This window comes from Triturus cristatus, chromosome 6 (assembly GCF_964204655.1).
Source record: "Triturus cristatus chromosome 6, aTriCri1.1, whole genome shotgun sequence".
NCBI classification, from domain to species: domain Eukaryota; kingdom Metazoa; phylum Chordata; class Amphibia; order Caudata; family Salamandridae; genus Triturus; species Triturus cristatus.
In genome coordinates, this window is record NC_140589.1 from 216,777,477 (window position 1) to 216,797,510 (window position 20,034).

At 45.1% G+C, this 20,034-nt stretch overlaps 1 protein-coding gene across 2 annotated transcripts in view; it reads right to left on the bottom strand.

Moving 5' to 3' along the window:
• Nucleotides 1-20,034, bottom strand: part of LOC146816669 (adhesion G protein-coupled receptor F5-like) — a 675,219-nt gene that overhangs the window by 515,561 nt on the left and 139,624 nt on the right. For both annotated transcript variants that reach the window (XM_085610569.1, XM_085610570.1), the window contains exon 6: nucleotides 14,531-14,589. In XM_085610569.1, the coding sequence (XP_085466695.1) occupies nucleotides 14,531-14,589 (59 nt within the window). The remainder of the gene's footprint in view (nucleotides 1-14,530; nucleotides 14,590-20,034) is intronic.

Here is a 20,034-nt window from a genome sequence, read left to right on the forward strand (position 1 = left end):
GAATCGTACAGGGACCTATTGCTAAGCTATAGCTATCCCATAGTATGGATATGAAGAAAAATGTGGTCAATACAAAACTCCATTCAAAGTGGGACACATAGTCATGATAAGTGACGATAACTCGAGTAACACTCGATGAAAAGTAATGTGAGTCGTACCAGTGGGAGGGCATAATAAGCAAACTGCTTCCTGCCCCCACTCTAAGCCGGTATAACCTAAAGTGCAATAACGTGGATATCAATAACACACATGCATATAATAATAATACCACTCACCAAGAAAGTACTTGAGTCAGTATTGGAGTATGTAATGTCCAATCCAAAGTGTACAACACACCACAATAAGGTGTGAGTTAGCGGAGAAACCTAAATGTAAAATAATGAGCGTCTAAGTATAAGAACAATACCTATAAAATGAATCATACAAGAACGTGTTACGTTATGAAACACATAGTAATAGTGAGTTGAATGACAAGTTGAATGAACTACCGATCTCACCTAACTTCATAATAACGTTAATGAGTCAAAATAAAGATAATCCTAAACCCCAAAACGTAAAGGGACATAAACGACCCCCATGTACATCAGATGTCCTTACCGGATAATAGTAACCCGTCAAAACGCCAAGCGTCTGGTAACGCGAAGAAACAGTCACGAATGAAGCGCGCGGCCACCATCTTAAAATAGGGTATCAGAGATATGGTGCTGCCCAATTGCAACGTCACAACTTGGTAGTGAAACATAGAGAAAGGACTATGTTAATGGGAGCTGCAAGCGCCATCTTAGAGGAATCGAAATAATGTCTCTAAGAATATTAAGTGAGGTCTAAAAACACACTTCCCCCATATGCTCAATAAGATGAAAAGTAAGATCTTAGATAACGCGCCGAGTAGGTATAACAAATGTTAAACCACTCATCGAGTAATTCAACCAAACCCAATTTGATAGGAAATCTACGTCACGCACTAAACGAGGTACACATAGATTAAGCGCTGCGCTCATGATAGAGTCAGACACAATATCTAGGAGTGAATTTCACTGAGGGGCAATACGTCCAATAATGGCAAAATAATACCACTGCCCCTAAATGTATTGTGACTACAGTGTGTAGTCACGCCTACTGAAAATCACAAACATCCTCATGTTAAAATTAACCACAAAACAGCGATGAAAGAGTATAACACATACCCTATGCGTCAACAACAAACAAAGTGTGTATAGAAACCTCCATCATGGGCATAGAAGTATGAGCAATATGGCTGGAAAGTGCATCACGTATATGCAAAAATGATGTGAAAAGAATTATACTTATATTGAGAAATAAAAGAAGAGTCGAAAGAGAGCAATATAGATAAGGAGTGTGTCATATATATGCAAAGTAGTGTAATAGCAGTAATGTTGCATGTATAGTAAAATGAGAGAAGAAACGAAAGAGAGCATAAGAAGAAACAAGAGAAACCAACACGTGGAGAGCACTACTCCAAAACTTGTAAATGTATGACCACACCTATGTACAGTGCGTTCGTCATAATTATGTTGAATGGAGAGGACAAGTGAATAACCTTAGTGTTAAAAGCGTGAACTTAAAAGTCAATCTACAGAGAATCAAGAAGCAGGAAATCGCTTCCATGTTGAATATGGTAAATTAACGTTAGTCCATCTATATGTGAGGGACAGCGGAAAGAATAGAAGACAAGAGCGTTAAATCAGTCCACAGCCAGAAAGTGGTATATAGACCTACAGAAAAGTGAATATGTGATGTGATCACAGGTACCAATATCCCACTTGCGTAAGACTGAGTCATTGAAGTCAGAATTGGTATAATCAGAATACTGTACATCAATCAACAATTATCCAGAAAGACTGACATAGTGATGATAAAGTCAATTCACAGAGAATCAATGATACTGGAGTATACAAATGCAAACAACAATATTTCATTAGCAACAATACATTTAGTCTTTTAAAAAAACATGCAATTCCCTATCTACATTGATTCGGTGATCGACAGACCTCAATTTAATGAGCCATTTTGTCTCTAATAGTGACTCAAGTACTTTCTTGGTGAGTGGTTATTATTATTATATGCATGTGTGTTATTGATATCCACGTTATTGCACTTTAGGTTATACCGGCTTAGAGTGGGGGCAGGAAGCAGTTTGCTTATTATGCCCTCCCACTGGTACGACTCACATTACTTTTCATCAAGTGTTACTCGAGTTATCGTCACTTATCATGACTATGTTTCCCACTTTGAATGGAGTTTTGTATTGACCACATTTTTCTTCATATCCATACTATGGGATAGATATACTTTATGATTGTAGCTTAGTAATAGGTCCCTGTACGATTCATTGCATAGTTATTGTTTTTTACTTAGACGCTTATTATTTATTTTTTCTAGGTTTCTCTACCAACTCACACCCCATTGCGGTGTGCACTATTATATATTTTTTTCGGACTGGGCGTTACACACTCTTATACCGACTCAAGTATTGTCTTGGTGAGAGTTTATTATTATTGCAATTGTATTAAGTTTGTGGCGTTTATTGTACTTGGTATATACGCTTGTTATATTACATCACTTATTCATACTTCCTAAATCCATCGGTTTAGCTAAATTTCATTACGTTTTCTCACTAGAATTCATGCAAATTGTATTTCATAAGACCACGGAGATGGTTATTTGATTTGATGCCTTACTTATAATAACGTACTGGATTGGTGGACCATTCAATCAGATTTTGAGGTGGGTCATGCAATACACAGCAGTTGTTGATTTTATCATCTATTTGTTGTGTAACTAATATACGCGTCTTAGACTTTATCAATAGGCTGACAGCTTTTCTTTAATGGATCAGATTCTTCAACTGAACGTTAAGGCTTGGAGCACACTACAATTCCCTTCACAGATTACTTTCTGTTAAACTTTTATTTCCTTATAAATCTTCTTAACCTTTTTGACTAACTTTGGGCTTAACGTGGTTTTCTCATCTGACTTCCTTTTCCCCTAAATTTTATTCATGCTTGGTCACGGTGTCGTTTCTATTGATCGGGTCTTCTTTTTGGGACTCTGCTTCACATAATTATAGAATCTTTCTTTATCTTTGTTTATTGGATTATATTTCTATTGGACACATTGGTTATATACTACCATCAAGAGATGATGCAGTCTTCCGTCTATTTAAATGCTCTTAATTTGTTTCTTACTGCTTATATGTATATATTCCTTGTCAACAGCCTTGAAAAAGTCATTGTACCCATATAGTACAGACGAAACACGTGTTGGCTGCCTTGGATGTTGGACGATTGTACCACATGACCGAATACCGGGTCTTCTAATAATAAAGAGGAGTATTTTGGAGAACTCTGCCAACTGCTGCATCCTGTCCGGTCATTTCTATTTGCGAATCCTCTAGAGACTTTCTCTTATATGATTTATATACTTATTTCAAGGAATTGGTCCTTAGACCTATTGGACGGACTCTTATACTTATTTTGCAACAAGGGTGTGCTTTAAAGCTGATTCTTTCTAAACATTTGTACGGATTAGTCGACTCGTCGGCTTGCCAACAGCACTTTTGGGTAGTAAGTGCTATATCTTTACCAGCACCCCGCCATATCAATATCATATTGCCCACGTCAATACATAACTGTTTTACTGTTCTTGATAACTTTGTTCAATTGATGTGCGGTTCTTCACCCATTTTGGGGAACACTACTACCTCATTTTGATTTGTATTTTCCAGTGATACCGGCACTCATTTTTTCTGTAGGCGTTATTGGATCATTACTCGTGATTGGATCTGACTTAAGTTTATTAAACATTAGCTTAATTCTCTTCAGCATGGCTGAATTCAATGATGAGAGGGATAAGCTTTTTAATGATATTTTTTCTGGACAGGGGATTCAATCTAACAAAATACCTATGACTGAAGCAAAACCACTAGGTTTAAAACAATTATTCATGAAACTTGAAAGATTAAGGAGTGCTTTTACAAACATTGTTGTTTGTGAATTGACTCTTAACGAATATGCTAACGTTTAGCACAAAGGAGGAGCTATTTTGGTCCTCCTTTCTACCTCTCTCGCAATTGCTCTGCATAGCATTAGTAGATGAACATGATCTACTACTGCTAACATTTAAGTATATACTATATGATGATATAAAGTTGCTCTGTTACCATCATTGTCTCACACTGGTTCTACATACTTATTAGGTGCCTACATGCAGGCGTGACTAATTCTGTAAGTACATTGGAGAGTTTGAGCACAGCACATTGGATTTGAACCTTCGCACAGACCATTTGAGCCTCAGAACGCATTCTAAACTGACATAGAAGCTATGCTCTATTCGTGAAATACATGACCAGTTCTATTGGCCAATGCGAAAACCACAGTTGATGGACAGAATGCAGAACAATGTCATACATTCACCCCAGTACAGAGATCTGGGCCTAAATCCATTGTTTTTTTGCTCACCATGCCATTCCATTTTAAACCCAGCCATATGCAAATCAGTATTGACTCTGTGCCTCATGGGAACAGTCCAGCCCAAACTGCCAAGCCAGGTCCTCCCTGGACTGGAACCAAGCATCTAGGACCGGTTTCGGGGTTACACCCCTCTTCAGCCAGGATAGCTTGATTCCAGTGGCATGGAGAGCACGGGACCCACGTCTGGGCATACCCGTCTCACTCGGGGTGACAAATGCAAAAACAACAGTTGATGGACAGAATGCAGAACAATGTCATACATTCACCCCAGTACAGAGATCTGGGCCTAAATCCATCGTATTTTTGCTCACCATGCCATTCCAGTTTGAACCCTGCCATATGCAAATCAGTCTTGACCCTGTGCCTCTAGACTGATTTGCATATGGCCAGGTCTAAACTGGGGTGACATGGTGAGCAAATGAATGATGGATTTAACCCAGATCTCTTGACTGGAGGTGAATGTTTTGATTTGTTCTGCATTCCGTCCATCAATTGTGTGTCTTTTGCTTTCTCGCCCTAAGTGCGCCAGGTATGCCCAGACGTGGGTCCTGGGCTCACTGTGCCACTGGAATCAAGCTATCCTGGCTGAAGCTGGGTGAAACCCCGAAACAGGTCCTAGGATGTTTGTTTCCGGTCCAGGGAGGACCTGGCTTGGCAGTTCGGGCTGGACTGTTCCCATGAGGTACAGGGTCAAGACTGATTTGCATATGGCCAGGTCTAAACTGGGGTGGCATGGTGAGCAAAAGAATGATGGATTTAACCCAGATCTCTTGACTGGAGGTGAATGTTTTGATTTGTTCTACATTCCCTCCATCAATTGTGTGTCTTTTGCTTTCTCGCCCTAAGTGCGCCAGGTATGCCCAGACGTTGGTCCTGGGCTCACTGTGCCACTGGATTCAAGCTTTCCTGGCTGAAGAGGGGTGAAAACCCGAAACCGGTCCCAGGATGCTTGTTTCCAGTCCATGGAGGACCTGGCTTGGCAGTTTGGGCTGGACTGTTCCCATGAGGCACAGGGTCAAGACTGATTTGCATATGGCCAGGTCTAAACTGGGGTGGCATGGTGAGCAAAAGAATGGTGGATTTAACCCAGATCTCTTGACTGGAGGTGAATGTTTTGATTTGTTCCGCATTCCGTCCATCAGTTGTGTGTCTTTTGCAGTGCTATTGGCCAACAAATTGTGCCATCAGCTCAGGGTTCTGTTTAGACGTGAACAGACGTTTCAAGTCATACATACTCTCTTCCATTCCTTGCACACTTTAAACTTTCCGGCCTAGCATTTATAAGTATTTAGTTAATTTTGACCGGTCCTACTAGTATACTTATGACATAGACTGCCAACAAGTATATCATAGTTGAACATTCTGCCCCTTCATTGTAGCCTGTTGTAGTAGACCCTCTGCCTGGTTGCATTAGACCCTCTGCACGCCCCTCATGCAATCAGTTCAATGTATATTCAATCTGTATAAAATAGTTTTTTCTTCTTTTTATTTTAAAAACCCTTTCTCTTTGAGGTTGAGATGGCTAAACTGCATTTAGGGATTTATTTTATGAGCTATGTTGTGTCAATTTTTATGTTAATGAGTGTAGTTTTGTCACTGAAGTCCTGTGCATTGGTTTTAATATACATTTGTAGTTGTCATTTATAAATGTTTTGTCATGGACTTATGTTGGTTTGTGTATTATTTTTTCAGCCCTGATGAAGTTCCCCTTGAGGGAATAAAACACATTGGCTGAGCTTTTCGTATTATTGAACTGATTGGTAAATTTGAAATAAAGAACGTTTTTTGATACTACTCGCTAACTACTGGACTTCATTACCTGGCGCACCCTCATTTCGTTGAAACCTACTAAGTCAGGGTAGTTTACATTCCCCTCTCCATCATAATTCTTAGTTAGAATAAATCTCGGACCTTTTACCGGGTGATAGAGCTGGGGGTCTCACGTTGGCCGAGGTAGGTACCTTTTACCAAATAGAGACCCTTGCTTGTAGTCAGGGTAGGGGGATACACACTTTATTTAACCCCTGCTCACCCCCTTGGTAGCTTGGCATGAGCAGACACTCACAGTAAAACAGTGAAAACACCACAAATGGACACCACACCAGTTTAGAAAAATAAAGTATCTTTATCTAAACTACACGAGACCAAACACGACAAAAATCCAAAATACACAGTTTAAAAATATGACTTCAAAAAGGTTTCAAGGACTTGTACCATAGTGTCGGGTGCGGGTTGGCTTCCCAAGCAGAAATGACCTTTCCCAGGGAGCGCAGAGAAAGCCTCTCCCTATCTCAAGGATACCACCCACTCAGTGGCATCCGAGATCACACTTGAGCAAGGCAAATATTCTCAAAAAATGAAGAGACCAGAGAGGATCAGCTAAAAGCCCCCCAAGGCAGTCAACAGGATTGAATTGAATTGGGAATTGGGATTGTATTTATAAAGCGCAACTATCACTCCGTGAGGAGTATCTTGGCGCTGACGTCGTACAATGGTAAGAAGAGACCAAATGTAGGCTTGCTAAGGGTGATTAGATCAGAGCAAGACAACAATCATCCGAAATGGTGTAGATCCAGGTTTTAAGGTCTTTCCTGAAAGATAGTTCAGTGTTAAAGAGTTTAATCTGGGCTGGCAGCTTATTCCATGCTCTGGCCCCCAAAAAGGCTAGGGTTCTTTCACCCTTTAGTTTGTATCTGAAGTTGGGCAGTTGAAGAAGATTTGCCGAAGAGGATCTGAATGGCCTAGCAGTGGTGTATGGCAGAAAACGTGCAGACAAAAACTTGGGACCAACCCTCATCTTTGCCCTAAATGTGACCAGAAGAATCTTAAAGAGGATTCTTTCAGGTACCGGGAGCCAATGGAGTTTATTCAAGGCAGCCGAAGCTGAGGACTTTCTGGGAAGTTTAAGTACCAGACGAGCTGTGGCATGTTGAACTACCTGGAGCTTCTTTAAGACTGACTTATTGACTCCAGCCAGTAGCCCATTACAGTAGTCAATACGAGAGAGTATCAGGGCCACTGCCACAGACTTTCTTGCAGATAGAGGAAGAAACCTGAAGAATTTTTTTAGGGTTTTGATTAAACCAAAACACATTCCTGCAATCGCCTTAGTATGGGGTAGAAAAGAGAGGGAGTTGTCAAATTGGACTCCCAGGTTCCTGACAACCTTCACAACCTCAGGAGTTGGGGCTGCGCCATTGGGCCACCACTTAGACGGATTGAAGGAAGTATCCGTCCCTATAGGGAGAATCTCTGTTTTGTCAGTGTTACACTTCAAATGATTAATCGACATCCATTGAAGAACCTCAGTCAGACAAAGTTTGAAGTTCATTTCAGCCTGCGTAGAGTCATTCTCCAAAGAAATAATCAATTGGGTGTCGTCTGCGTACGACAGCACCTCAATCCCGAAGGAATTAATCAGGGTGATGAGGGGGGCCATATAAACATTGAAGAGTAATGGACTTAGGGAAGATCCCTGAGGGACTCCTGCAGTGATAGGTCGTTCAGAAGAGAGGAAAGGGCCCAGAGAGACAGCCTGTCTCCGTGAGGTCAGGAAGGATTTAATCCACCTCAACACCATACCTGAGATGCCGCTGCACTCGAGACGCCTCAGTAGAATGTCATGGGAGATCGTATCGAATGCAGCTGACAAATCCAGCAGAATCAGGACCCCCTTCCTGCCTCTATCTGCAATCATTTTCAAGGAGTCGGAAACTGCAATGAGGGCTGACTCAGTGTAGTGTTTGGGCCTAAATCCAGCTTGGCATGGATGAAGAATATTTTGCTCTTCAAAAAATTTTGTAAGCTCCTTTAAGACAAAGGTTTCCGTAATTTTGCCCAGAATTGGAAGGAGCGAGATGGGACGAAGATTGGAGAGCACTGCCGAGTCAATGTGTTGTTTTTTTTTTTAGAGGTTTGACCAGTGCCAACTTCCAGTCAGCTGGGACAATACCAGTACTAAGCGATGAATTAACAATCTGGTTGATCATGGGATTTACTACCGCTGACAATTTGTGAAGAACTGATGGAGGGCAGGCATCAGATGGAGACCCTTATTTGCATTTTTCCATGGCCAAAAGAGTCATATCCAGCGAGACAGGTTGAAATGTGGCGATGGAGGCTAGGCTATTCGTCAGAGGAGGGTCAGGGATGAGGTTGGGGCAAGGAAAATCTTTTTGGATTTTAAGGATTTTTTCCTCGAAATACAGGGAGATCTGATCACATAGCGACTGAGAAGCAGGCAGCTCCCTTTGCTCCGCCATCGGTGTGGTAAAGGACTTCACAATTTGAAAAATGAATTTCTGATTGTCTTTGGCTGTATTGATTTTTCTTGTATAAAAAATCCTTTTTTGCCAGTTGGACCTGGGAAAAGTACACTTTTCTACCTTCCCTAAACATTTTTTCTTGTTTCTCCATATATCCCTTTCTCCACTGTCGCTCCAGTTGTCTACAATGCAATCGTGCTTGAGCCAACTGGGGCGTAAACCAGGGAGTATTTAGATTTTTAGGTTTTAGTGGCTTACTCTTTATATCCGAGGGCGTGAGAGCCTTGCCGATGTTTGTAAACCAGGACTGAAAAAGGCAAGAATCTATCTCAGTTTTGCCTGTCAGAGTAGGAGTAAAATTTTTGGCCACCATCAATAGATTGCGATTTTTAGCAATCTGTGCCCATAAAGGCCCCTGCCGTGGCTCGTTAAAAAGTTTTACTATCTGTGTCTTCGGAGGCATTGTGATTTTAAGGGAAATGAAGGAGTGATCAGACCAGATTAAGGGGGAGGGGGTGTCTACGGTAAGCCAAGATAAATTTGTACAGACCCCATCAAGAGTGTGACCTGCCCGATGGGTAGGGCCAATCACTATTTGCTGTAACGAAAATAATTCTAAAATTTGAAAAAAATTATCTACTCCAGATTCAGAGTTATCCTCTAAATGAAGATTAAAGTCACCTAAGAGCGTAAAATTAGCATATTTGAGCGTAAGGTGACTTAAGGAGTCATTAAGTGAATTGATAAATTTAGTGTTTTGACCAGGAGGCCGGTAAATAAGGGCACCTGAAAAGCAAGAGGTGGCATTCAGAGAGAGACAGAAACCAAGACTTTCAGCTTCCACCATCGCATCCAATTAAAAAAAGGAACAGATAAGTGAGTCACATAAAATGATGGCCAACCCGCCACCCCTACCAACCGATCGGTTCTTCCTGTGTATGAGAAAGCCCGGTGGAACCGCGTCCGCAATATCCGGTCTACTCCAGTCCTTAAGCCAGGTCTCTGTCACAAATAGGATATCTAATTGAGAGTCTAATATGAGGGCTCTGATGTCTTGACTGTGTTTGCCCATGGATCTTGCATTGATGAGACCTCCCCTGAGTAGACCCCCATGCTTAACAGGAGGTGGTCCAGATAGAAGAAGGAACAGCAGTTCTCTACAAAAGGACAAGAAACCAGTTAGACCAAAATGACAGATATATACTAAGCCTAGTACAAATACCTCCACCTCCCTCTTTACACCCTTTAGGTTGTGTGCTGTTCCATACTTACCTGTTCTTAACACAGGTAGCAGGCTTATAAAACGTATTTCGGACCTCGTGGCACAAGCCAGTCTCTTCTGGTATCTCAAAGCAAAACGAGTGGTTGAAATAAATGTGAACTTAATAAGTCTTAAGCCGCTGGTCAATACAGCATTAGATAGTTTTATATTTTTACAAGGAAAGTCTCTTTTATAAGTCTGTATTTTCAAAAGAGCGAACTGATGCAAAATATCCAAAACGTAACAGTTTGTTTCTAACTCCACTCATAAGAAAAAAACAAGTTCCTTACTGACTTTTGTAGATTGATAGATGATTCTGGTGACGTCACTCTCTCTCCGCCGAACAAAGGATGAGGAATGACGGTTGAAGCCAGGCAAAGATCAAACATCCAGTGCGAACTCACTTATGCGCACCAGGTGTCAGGTCTGAAGAGTTAAGAAGGTCGGGGGCGTCGTGAAGGGCTGATGGGCAGATAACGAGTAAGCAACGCTTCCTCGCGATGCTCTGCGGCTGGTTAGGATGTGAAACAACAAGGAGCGATCCGGGCACGTCTTCCAGGCGGAAGGAACGGCTTCACGTGATGCGGGCAGGGGGCAGAGCCAGCAATGAAGCCAAGCCTTACAATGCGTAGCGCGACCTCGCGCTGCTGAATGCACTTCAGCTGCGACGTCCGCCGGTCGTCCAAGACAAAGGAAAGGGAGGCAAAGATTACTGTCACTAACCGCGCTTCCTCGCGCTTATTTCAATATGAAGATACGGACAGCATATGGAACGATCCACTGTACCAAAGGAACTCGAAAAGCAGGAATCCAAGGTTAACAGGCAGGGTTCACTCGAGCAAAGCCAAGCACCTGAGGTCAGGTCACGGGGAGCTAAATACCCTCCCTAATCACCTGACCAGCCCCAGGGTAGTATGGGTCAGCACACAACCTGCCTCTCTGACTTAGCATTCTGGGACAGGTAGTCTTAATTACTGCATATGACGCCTGAACCCTAACACATAGAAATCTATGGATGTGTGACTTTGCACCAAAGTACCTGTAGATGCGACAAACGTTCCCAAGCCAAACAGCTGCAGCGACGCAAAACAAAGAGATGCAACACTCCTGAGACCCTGGTGCGGCGATGCGACAGCCCGCTGCACGAAGCGGATGGGTTGCGTCGAGTCCGGTATGTAGGGGGAGCAATGCATCGAGTCTTCGTGCCAGTTCGCGAGTGATGTGCCAGGAATGCGTCTCGCACAGGTACAATGCGTAGATCTCCGGGATGCGACAGTGATTGATGCGGCAGCATTGCGCGGCATCGGTCCTCTCCAGCCACGATCCCTCGATTCTTCGGTTCATGCAGCGGCGATAGGCGCTGCGATGATCTTTACAGCGGCACGGCGATGCGATGAAAATCTTCTTGCGCTGTCGAGATGCGCATGTGAAACGTGCCGCAAGAAGAGCGATGCGTCGGGTTTTGCAGTTCTTTTCACGCTTCTTCTTTTTCCAGCTCCCAAAACAGCAGAAAACAAACTACAGAGGCCCCACAACTGGATTGAGCACTCTAGGCAGGTCAGAACTCACACAGCAGAGTTCAGGGGGAGCTGGGGGTGAAGTCCTTTTGTTCCTTCAAAACAGGAGGTCAGCTCTCCCCAGGCCCTTGGATATCTTCTTCAAGCAGGGGACACAGCACACAGCGAAGTCCGTCTCCTTTCCTTGGCAGAATAGCAACTGCAGTTTAGCCGCAGAACACACAGCAAGGGCAGTCCTTTACTTCAATCTCTCCAGCTCTTCTCCTCAGCAAAGGTTCCTCTTGAATTCCAGGATGATCTAAAGTTCAGGGGTTTCAGCTCTCATATTTATACCCCAAATGTCTTTGTTCTCTAGCTGTGAGGGGTCCTGGACCCAGTCCAAACCAGTTCTGGGGGCACTCTGCCAGTGCACAACTTCTTCCTTTGTTAGTGTGGGCCAGGGCCATCAGACACACCACAGGGGCGGGAGCCAGCATTGTGGAAGGCAGGCTCAGCCCTATTCAGGCCCAGGTGCTACTCCTCCCACTACTCCAAATGCAGATCGGCATATTCAGCCTAGTACTGACTCACCCAGACTCCTGGAGCCACCCCAGCCCCTGTAACTCTCAAACCAGACAGTCAATCCACAAACAGGCAGAGGCACACAGAAAGGTTGAACAAGAATGTAGCCACTTTCCAAAAGTGCTATTTTCAAATACAGAATTTAAAAACCATCTTTCCCAAAAGATGTGTTATTAAATTCTGAGTTCAGGGATACCAGACTCTAATTTCTTATCTTACTCCTATGGGAAGATATGCTTGTAGAATTGTTACACAAACAAAAATGGCAGTATTTCACTATCGGGACATGTAACACACACCAGTACATGTCCTACCTTTCACATATACTGCACCCTGCCCAGGGGGGTACCTTGGGCCTACCATAGGGGTGTCCTATGTGTAAGAAAAGGGAAGGGTAAGGCCTGGCTAGTGGGTACACTGGCCAGGTCAAAGTGGCAGTTAACCAACTGCGCACAGGCACTGCGGTGGCAGGCCTGAGACAACTTTTCAGGGCTACTCATGTGGGTGGCACAATCAGTGCTGCAAGCCCACTAGTAGCATTTGATTTACCAGCCTTGGCACACTTAGTGCACTTTACTAGGGTCCTACTGGTAAGACAAATATGCCAATCATGGATAACCAGTCACCATAACAATTTAGACAGAGAGCATATGCACTTTAGCACTGATCAGCAGTGCTAAAATTCCCAGAGTTCTATAGCCTATAACCACAGGTCAGGAAAAGCAAATGAGGAAGAAGCAAAACGTTTAGGGATAACCCTGCAAAAAGGCCCATTACCAACACTGGGTCAGAAGGTTTTCGGAAAATGGTTTGTGAATATGGACACACATGCACATTGTGTGTGTGGGGTGGAAGCAGTCCTGCTCTAGAACATCGATTTAACAACACAAGAGTAGATTTACTAACACATCAGTGGCTGGGTGAGTACATTTATTATTTTCTTGTGTAAGTCTGACATATGTTCACAAATTGTTTTCATTAAAATGACTAAATGGTAGGTATACCACTGTTTAATGAAGTTAGTGAAAGAAATCTTTGGACTGGATGCCCACCAAGATACTTACATGACACAGGTGCACCATTTCAGTGACCTGTATTTGAGGTCTAAAAATGAATACTGTTTAGATGGGTGAGAATAATGTCTATGATTGAAATGCCTAGACAAAATGGATTCTGTTGCATGTGGTGTACATTAGCTTTGGGTAGTTTTAGGCAGTGGAAAGCACCTCACTATAGAGTTGGTTACCAGCACTCTATCATCATAAGTCCGAAAAAACATATAGTGAGATCTGTTGTTTTGTCTCTCTAGTTGAAATAGGATAAACTGTCATGATTTGTCTCTTTGCTGCAGCAATAGCAAGGATGGTTCTTTTAATGGCTCAGGACAATGTCTCCTGATTTCAGGGAAAGTGTAGTGCTTTTGTAATCACTTAATTATTAATCGTTATCTTCAATCAAGAGCTACAAGATCTCCAGAACATTTTCCTTCAAACTAGAACCCTCCCAAGAGACTTGCCAACTTTTATGTATACTATTCCGTGTGGGGCGGCACCGTGGCTACTGGGAGGATACACCGCTTCTTTGGGCAATCAAAAAAGGGACACATAGGACCTTTTAGGTGTGCAGTCCTCAACACAGGAACTAATTTTTCCATGACAGGGTGAGTTCCCTAGATGGCACTGAGCTCCGCTGGGAGTTTGGCCTCAAGGACCAGGTAGATTTTGCCTTTTTGGTCAGTTTATTTGATGTCTCTTGAATTTGCCACTCAAGATTCTTGTGTTACAGGGCAGGGGGGTGTGACCTTTCCACTTAAACATGGTATGACATATAAAATAGGTCCTTCTTAGCTAAGATCTGGTCAAAGGTAGCTACACTTTTGTCTCAAAGGAGAAACAAAGTTGTAAAAGGTTATCAGCAAGTGATAAGTATTTGAGTGTAAATGAGCAGGTGCCACTCTATTATTCTCAATGAAGTCTTAAAGCAAAATTTGATCACACACATAGATGCTGTATTATATTTAGCCCTCCAAGGATTCTTTTTCGCTACCACGTAGTGAGTAGAGCTCAGTCTCATAGGTTTAGCGTTTGTATTTGTGTTTTCAATCACGATGCATCGCATTAGGGAGGGGGTTGGGGAATTAGTCAGAGTTTGGTGGGTTTCCTGTGTAAGGCCACAACCCTCTACTTCTACTTAAAATGTTCAGAAATTACAATAAGTATGGAATGAAGCTCTATTTAAACTCTATAAACTTTATATAAGCGAGTTATTATCATTATTAAATATTGTTACAAATAAATGAATGGGCAATGTATAGACATAGACATATACTTTAGAGGTTCATTTATATTGTTTTTATTTATTTTTATTTATCATATTATACTACATTTGTGGTCTACTTTACAGGTCTGCTAATTAATTAACTGGTATCCTTACCTGAAACTTGTAAGATTTGCGGATACAAAGCCTGGTAGTGTTCGGTACCTTTTATAAAACTGAAAAAAAACATTTACAAAATAATCGATTAAAATATAACAATATAATGTATGTAGGAAAGGCCTAACTTGATGTAGGCAAAACACACAGTTGATACATTGCATCATATTGGGGTTGGTTGATTAAATAATTGGTCTTCTGCGCTTTAAAAGCACTGAAGTGGTACTTTTAGTCTTTGACTTAAAGCTGTAATGTTATACATTAAAAATCTAGCAAATGCTTAATAAGGCTGCACGTTTCAGTGAACATTAAGGACGATTACCTGAATATTGTGAAAAGCAGCATAAAGCTCTTGTATAAATTGTCCATTTTGTCTAGTGAATAGGTTTCACAAATGATGCGAATTACCAATTACCAGTATTTTACCTTGCCTTAATGAAGTCTCTACTTCATGAAGTAATGCAGAAAGAAATGTAACAAACAGGACACTTGTAGTGTACATCCTTGAGGAACTATCAGTTGACCAGCAGCAAATGGTTTCAACTTGGTCTAACTGAAGCACATCCCTTTTTATGTCTCGCCTTGCTATCGCGTAAGCGATTGCAAGGCGAGACTATAGAATACGGGTTTCAAAAGTGCTCCCAAAAAGCGGATTGCATGGCTAGCACGCGCACAATCACGCGCATCGTGCCGCCATGCAATCCGCCTTTTGGGAGCACTTCAAAGGGTCCGCTCCCCCGCCCCCAAGCGCGAGCGCGCGCCACGCTCCGCCGGGCTTGTTTTTTTTCTTTTTTTTTTAAACTTCAAGCGCGAGGCGCGCGTGCGGCCAATCTTTTCACACCTGCTCCACTCGGGCTGAGCAATACACACCTTACGAAAACTCCCCTAATGCGGAACTCACTTCCTTGTAGCATTCACCTTTTAACGCCGGTAGAGCAAGTTTTGTTTGCACGAGCCCTCAGGCCCTCAGCCATCAAGTGCCCATGCTTAACATTTAAGACCTGTATCCGAATTGCCACAGACATGGCTTTGCTTCACTTTCTTGTTTTTGTTGAACCGAATCCAGCTCACCGGTTGGTTGAGTCCTTCTCCGCATTTTGCGACAAGTGGGGAACCACATCGCCTCAGGCTGCGGCTCGGCCCGGATTTGCAGGGGCCAGGGCAGGCACTGCTCACAACCGGTTCCATAGCGCCTTCTAGCTGCTCTTCGAAGTAGGTAACGGTAAAGCCGTAGAGCCCGTTCCACCAGTTGCAGTATATTCCACGTTCCAGGGCCTGGTGGTAAAAGCCACATCTTTCTCCCCGCCCTCTTCGTACTGCTGCCTATAATGCTTTTTATCTCTTGTTTCTTTTTTGAACTTGTTTTGTATTGTTTCCGTGTTGCTACTTCAACCCTCCTACCCATCCCTTCACTGCTGCGCCTGTACTCCCTGCTGTCTCTACACCACATCCCACATCCTCCCCGCACTTGCATGTTATTACCATGTCGCCCGCTTCACGGGCCACAATGCGTGCAATGTTTGAGTATGGGAGCCATGCTTTCTTTCACTTTGAGCAGTTACGTACACCCGAAACCTCAGGCACAGTTCTCACACGATTGACGATCTTTTCAGCACAATCACGTTCCCACACCAAACCAGAACAAACTCTGAAGCTTGTTTTTACACAACCAAATGTGACTTATGCGCCTCGGGACTTTGTCTGCAATGTCACCTCAGGCGGGTGCCATGCTATACGTTTCAGCACAGCGCCCGTAAAGGGTCTTATTTATTTTATTTATTTAATGCGTTTTTATATAGCGCGGACTTTACCCGAAGGTGTCAGAGCGCTTCACAATAGGAGCAGTAATGATACATAAGGAGAAAAATTACAAGTGAGCATATTACAAAATCAAACGTTACGTTACATAAGGCAATAGGGTCCTCATTTCTAAATGCTGTGGCGATGGGTGGGTGTATTATTACCCCTAAGAATATGTCGTAACAACCAGAGTTACCGACTTTGGCCCTGGAGTACTAGGTTCGAGTCTCGGCGTCGGCTCCACATAATGTGATTTAAAAAAATATATAATTTTATTTACTCGTGCCTACAAAAACATGAATGTTTCCATTGTGTACTAAAGCTGGTACTCACCTAAAGCGCTCCGATATCTTTAGGTCTAATTCGCACTATATAAAACTGCAAAATGTATGGCGTCATTAACAAGCTGCCTGACTTTAATGGGGGAGGTGGGCTGTTTTGCCTTGCATATGCGCAGTCTAAACTTCACCTTTGACATCGCCTAGTGTTTCCTGTGTGTTACAGCTGGAGGCGGGGTCGGAAATGTTGCTAGGGCTGGCATGTTCTATGCTTTTGTAGTCATTGGTACACAAGGATCTCCTGATTGAAAAATAAGTGACAGGCTGGGCTGGCAGTAGGAGTACAGTGCGGAGGCAAGATCGGAACAAAAGGCAAAGCTCAATATTAACACTAATATCAAAGAACATAAGCAATGCCCTGCATCATCTGATATACCAAACTAAACAGTAAAAGCATCGCACTCAGCGTTTTTTTTTATTTTGATAAAAAACATGTTATGTGCCTTAAATGTTGTGCATTGAATCAACAATATCAAAAACACACAATGCACAAATGCAGTCTTAACCCCAGTGTACACAATCTAAATCCCGTTACAAAACTGGAGGATCGCTTTGAGCCACAATTAAAATTAACACAATGGTAAAAAAAAGGAAAAAAAACACGTTTCTTTACCCTTCAGCAGTAAAAGTTGACAACACATTAAGGGATCTTGACAATGTTGAATGTGTTTTGTTTTGAACTGTTTTGGGGGACTCGGTCACTCGCCTTCCTTTCCCGCCTCCCAGTTCCGGTTTCCCGCCACTGACCCCGCAGTCCCGCCTCCCCTTCCTTCCCATTGGCCACCCAGCCTCCCGCCTCCCCGCTGACCCTCCCTCCCGGCTCACTACTTATAACGCCCCCTCAGCGACCGCGCAGCGGGAGCGCCGAAGGTGCGCCAAAGGTAAGCCCATCTGCGCCCGTCCGCGCCTGGACCGCGCCCAGCGCCAGACCCCCTGGCCCCCGCAGACCCCAGCCTCCCCGCAGGACCTACGATGCCGCCACACTCATCGCACTCAACACCGCCCGAACCCCCGGGTGCCACCAAGCATCCCCGCGACACACCCATGGACCCTTCGCCTGCAGATCCTGCAAATTCTCCTGCCTCCGCACCGGCACCGCACCCACCAAGACGGACAACAGCAACCACCTGAAGAGCATCCTGCTCAACACCCGCTCCGTCCACAGACACGCCGTGGAACTCTGGGACCTCCTCGACACCGCATCTCCTGACGTTGCCTTCCTCACGGAAACCTGGATGAACGCCTCCTCAGCCCCCGACATCGCCATCGCCATCCCGGACGGCTACAAGATCATCAGGAAAGATCGCGTCAACCAGACCGGAGGAGGCATCGCCATCGTCCACAAAAGCACCATTCGCATCTCGACTGACTCCACCGACACTCTCAACGCCGCCGAACACCTGCATTTCCAGATCCACCTCAACCCCAAGACCACTCTCAGAGGCACCCTCATCTACAGACCCCCGGGACCACGCACACAATTCAGCGAAGACATCGCCGACTTCATCAGCCCGCACGCCCTCCCCTCCGCTGACTACATCCTCCTCGGGGACCTCAACTTCCACCTGGAGAACAACAACGACCGCAACACCACCACCCTGCTGGACAACCTGGCCAACCTCGGGCTGAAGCAACTGGTCAACACCCCCACCCACTACGCCGGCCACACGCTCGACCCCGTCTTCTCATCCAGCAAGCACGTCACCTTCAGCCACTCCACCGGACTTCACTGGACTGACCACAGCTGCGTCCACTTCGGCTTCAAAAAGAACACGGTCCACCACCACCAGAAGCGGGTTCCCCACAGGAACTGGAGCAAAATCACCGTCGACCAGCTCGCCACCTCCCTCAGCCAGAACCCACCTGTCAGGACAACGGACCCTAACACAGCAGCCCTCAACCTCACTCAGTGGCTGACCTCCTGTGCCGATGACCTCGCCCCACTGAAGAACCCACTCACCAGGCACAGAAGCAAGAAGGCCCCCTGGTTCACCGACGAACTCAAGAACTCCAAGAAGGCCTGCCGCACCCTTGAGAAGGCCTGGCTCCTCGACAAGACCGCCGACAACATGACCGCCCTCAAACTCGCTACCCGCAGACACCACCAGCTCATCCGCACCACCAAGAAGAAATCTCTGAAGGAACGACTGGACAAGAACGCCCATGACAGCAAGGAGCTCTTCAACATCGTCAAGGAGTTCTCTAACCCCAGCACCGGCAACAACGACATCACTCCCTCACAGGAGCTCTGCGACTCCCTCGCCTCGTACTTCCACTGCAAGATCACCAACATCCACAACAGCTTCGGCGTTTCACCCCCGCACCCATCGGTCGAACCTATGCACCCCGCCGCCATCCTCAAGACATGGACCAAGGTGACCCCCGAAGACACAACATGCATGATGAACACCATCCACTCCGGATCGCCGACAGACCCGTGCCCCCACCATGTCTTCAACAAGGCCGCCTCTACCATCGCACCCCACCTCCGAGACATCATCAACACCTCCTTCGACACAGCCACCTTCCCGGAAAGCTGGAAGCACGCCGAGCTCAGCGCTCTGCTGAAGAAACCAACAGCGGACCCGACCGACCTCAAGAACTTCCGCCCCATCTCTCTCCTTCCCTTCCCCGCCAAAGTCATCGAGAAGGTCGTCAACAAGCAACTGGCCGCCTTCCTCGAGTCGAACGGATCCCTCGACCCATCACAGTCTGGATTCAGAGCCAACCACAGCACCGAGACCGCCCTCATCGCAGCCACCGACGACATCCGAGCCCTGCTTGACAACGGTGAAACAGCGGCACTCATCCTCCTAGACCTCTCCGCAGCATTTGACACTGTCTGCCACCGCACCCTAGTCCAACGCCTCAACGACACCGGCATCCAAGGGACGGCCCTGGAATGGATCACCTCATACCTCTCCGGCAGAACACAGAGAGTACGCCTCCCTCCTTTCCTCTCTGAGGCCACCGGAGTCATCTGCGGCGTCCCGCAAGGATCATCGCTCAGCCCCACTCTCTTCAACATCTACATGAAACCCCTCGCTGCCATCGCACGCCAACACAACCTCAACATCATCTCCTACGCCGATGACACCCAGCTGATTCTCTCCCTCACCAGAGATCCCGACACCGCCAAAACCAGCCTACACGAAGGGATGAAAGACGTCGCCAAATGGATGGACATCAGCCGCCTGAAATTGAACACGGACAAGACAGAAGTCCTCATCCTGGGACCATCGCCCTCCGCATGGGACGACTCCTGGTGGCCCCCGGCCCTAGGCACCGCACCCAAGCCTACGGACCACGCACGCAACTTGGGCGTCATCCTGGACTCCTCCCTATCTATGACCAGACAAGTCAACG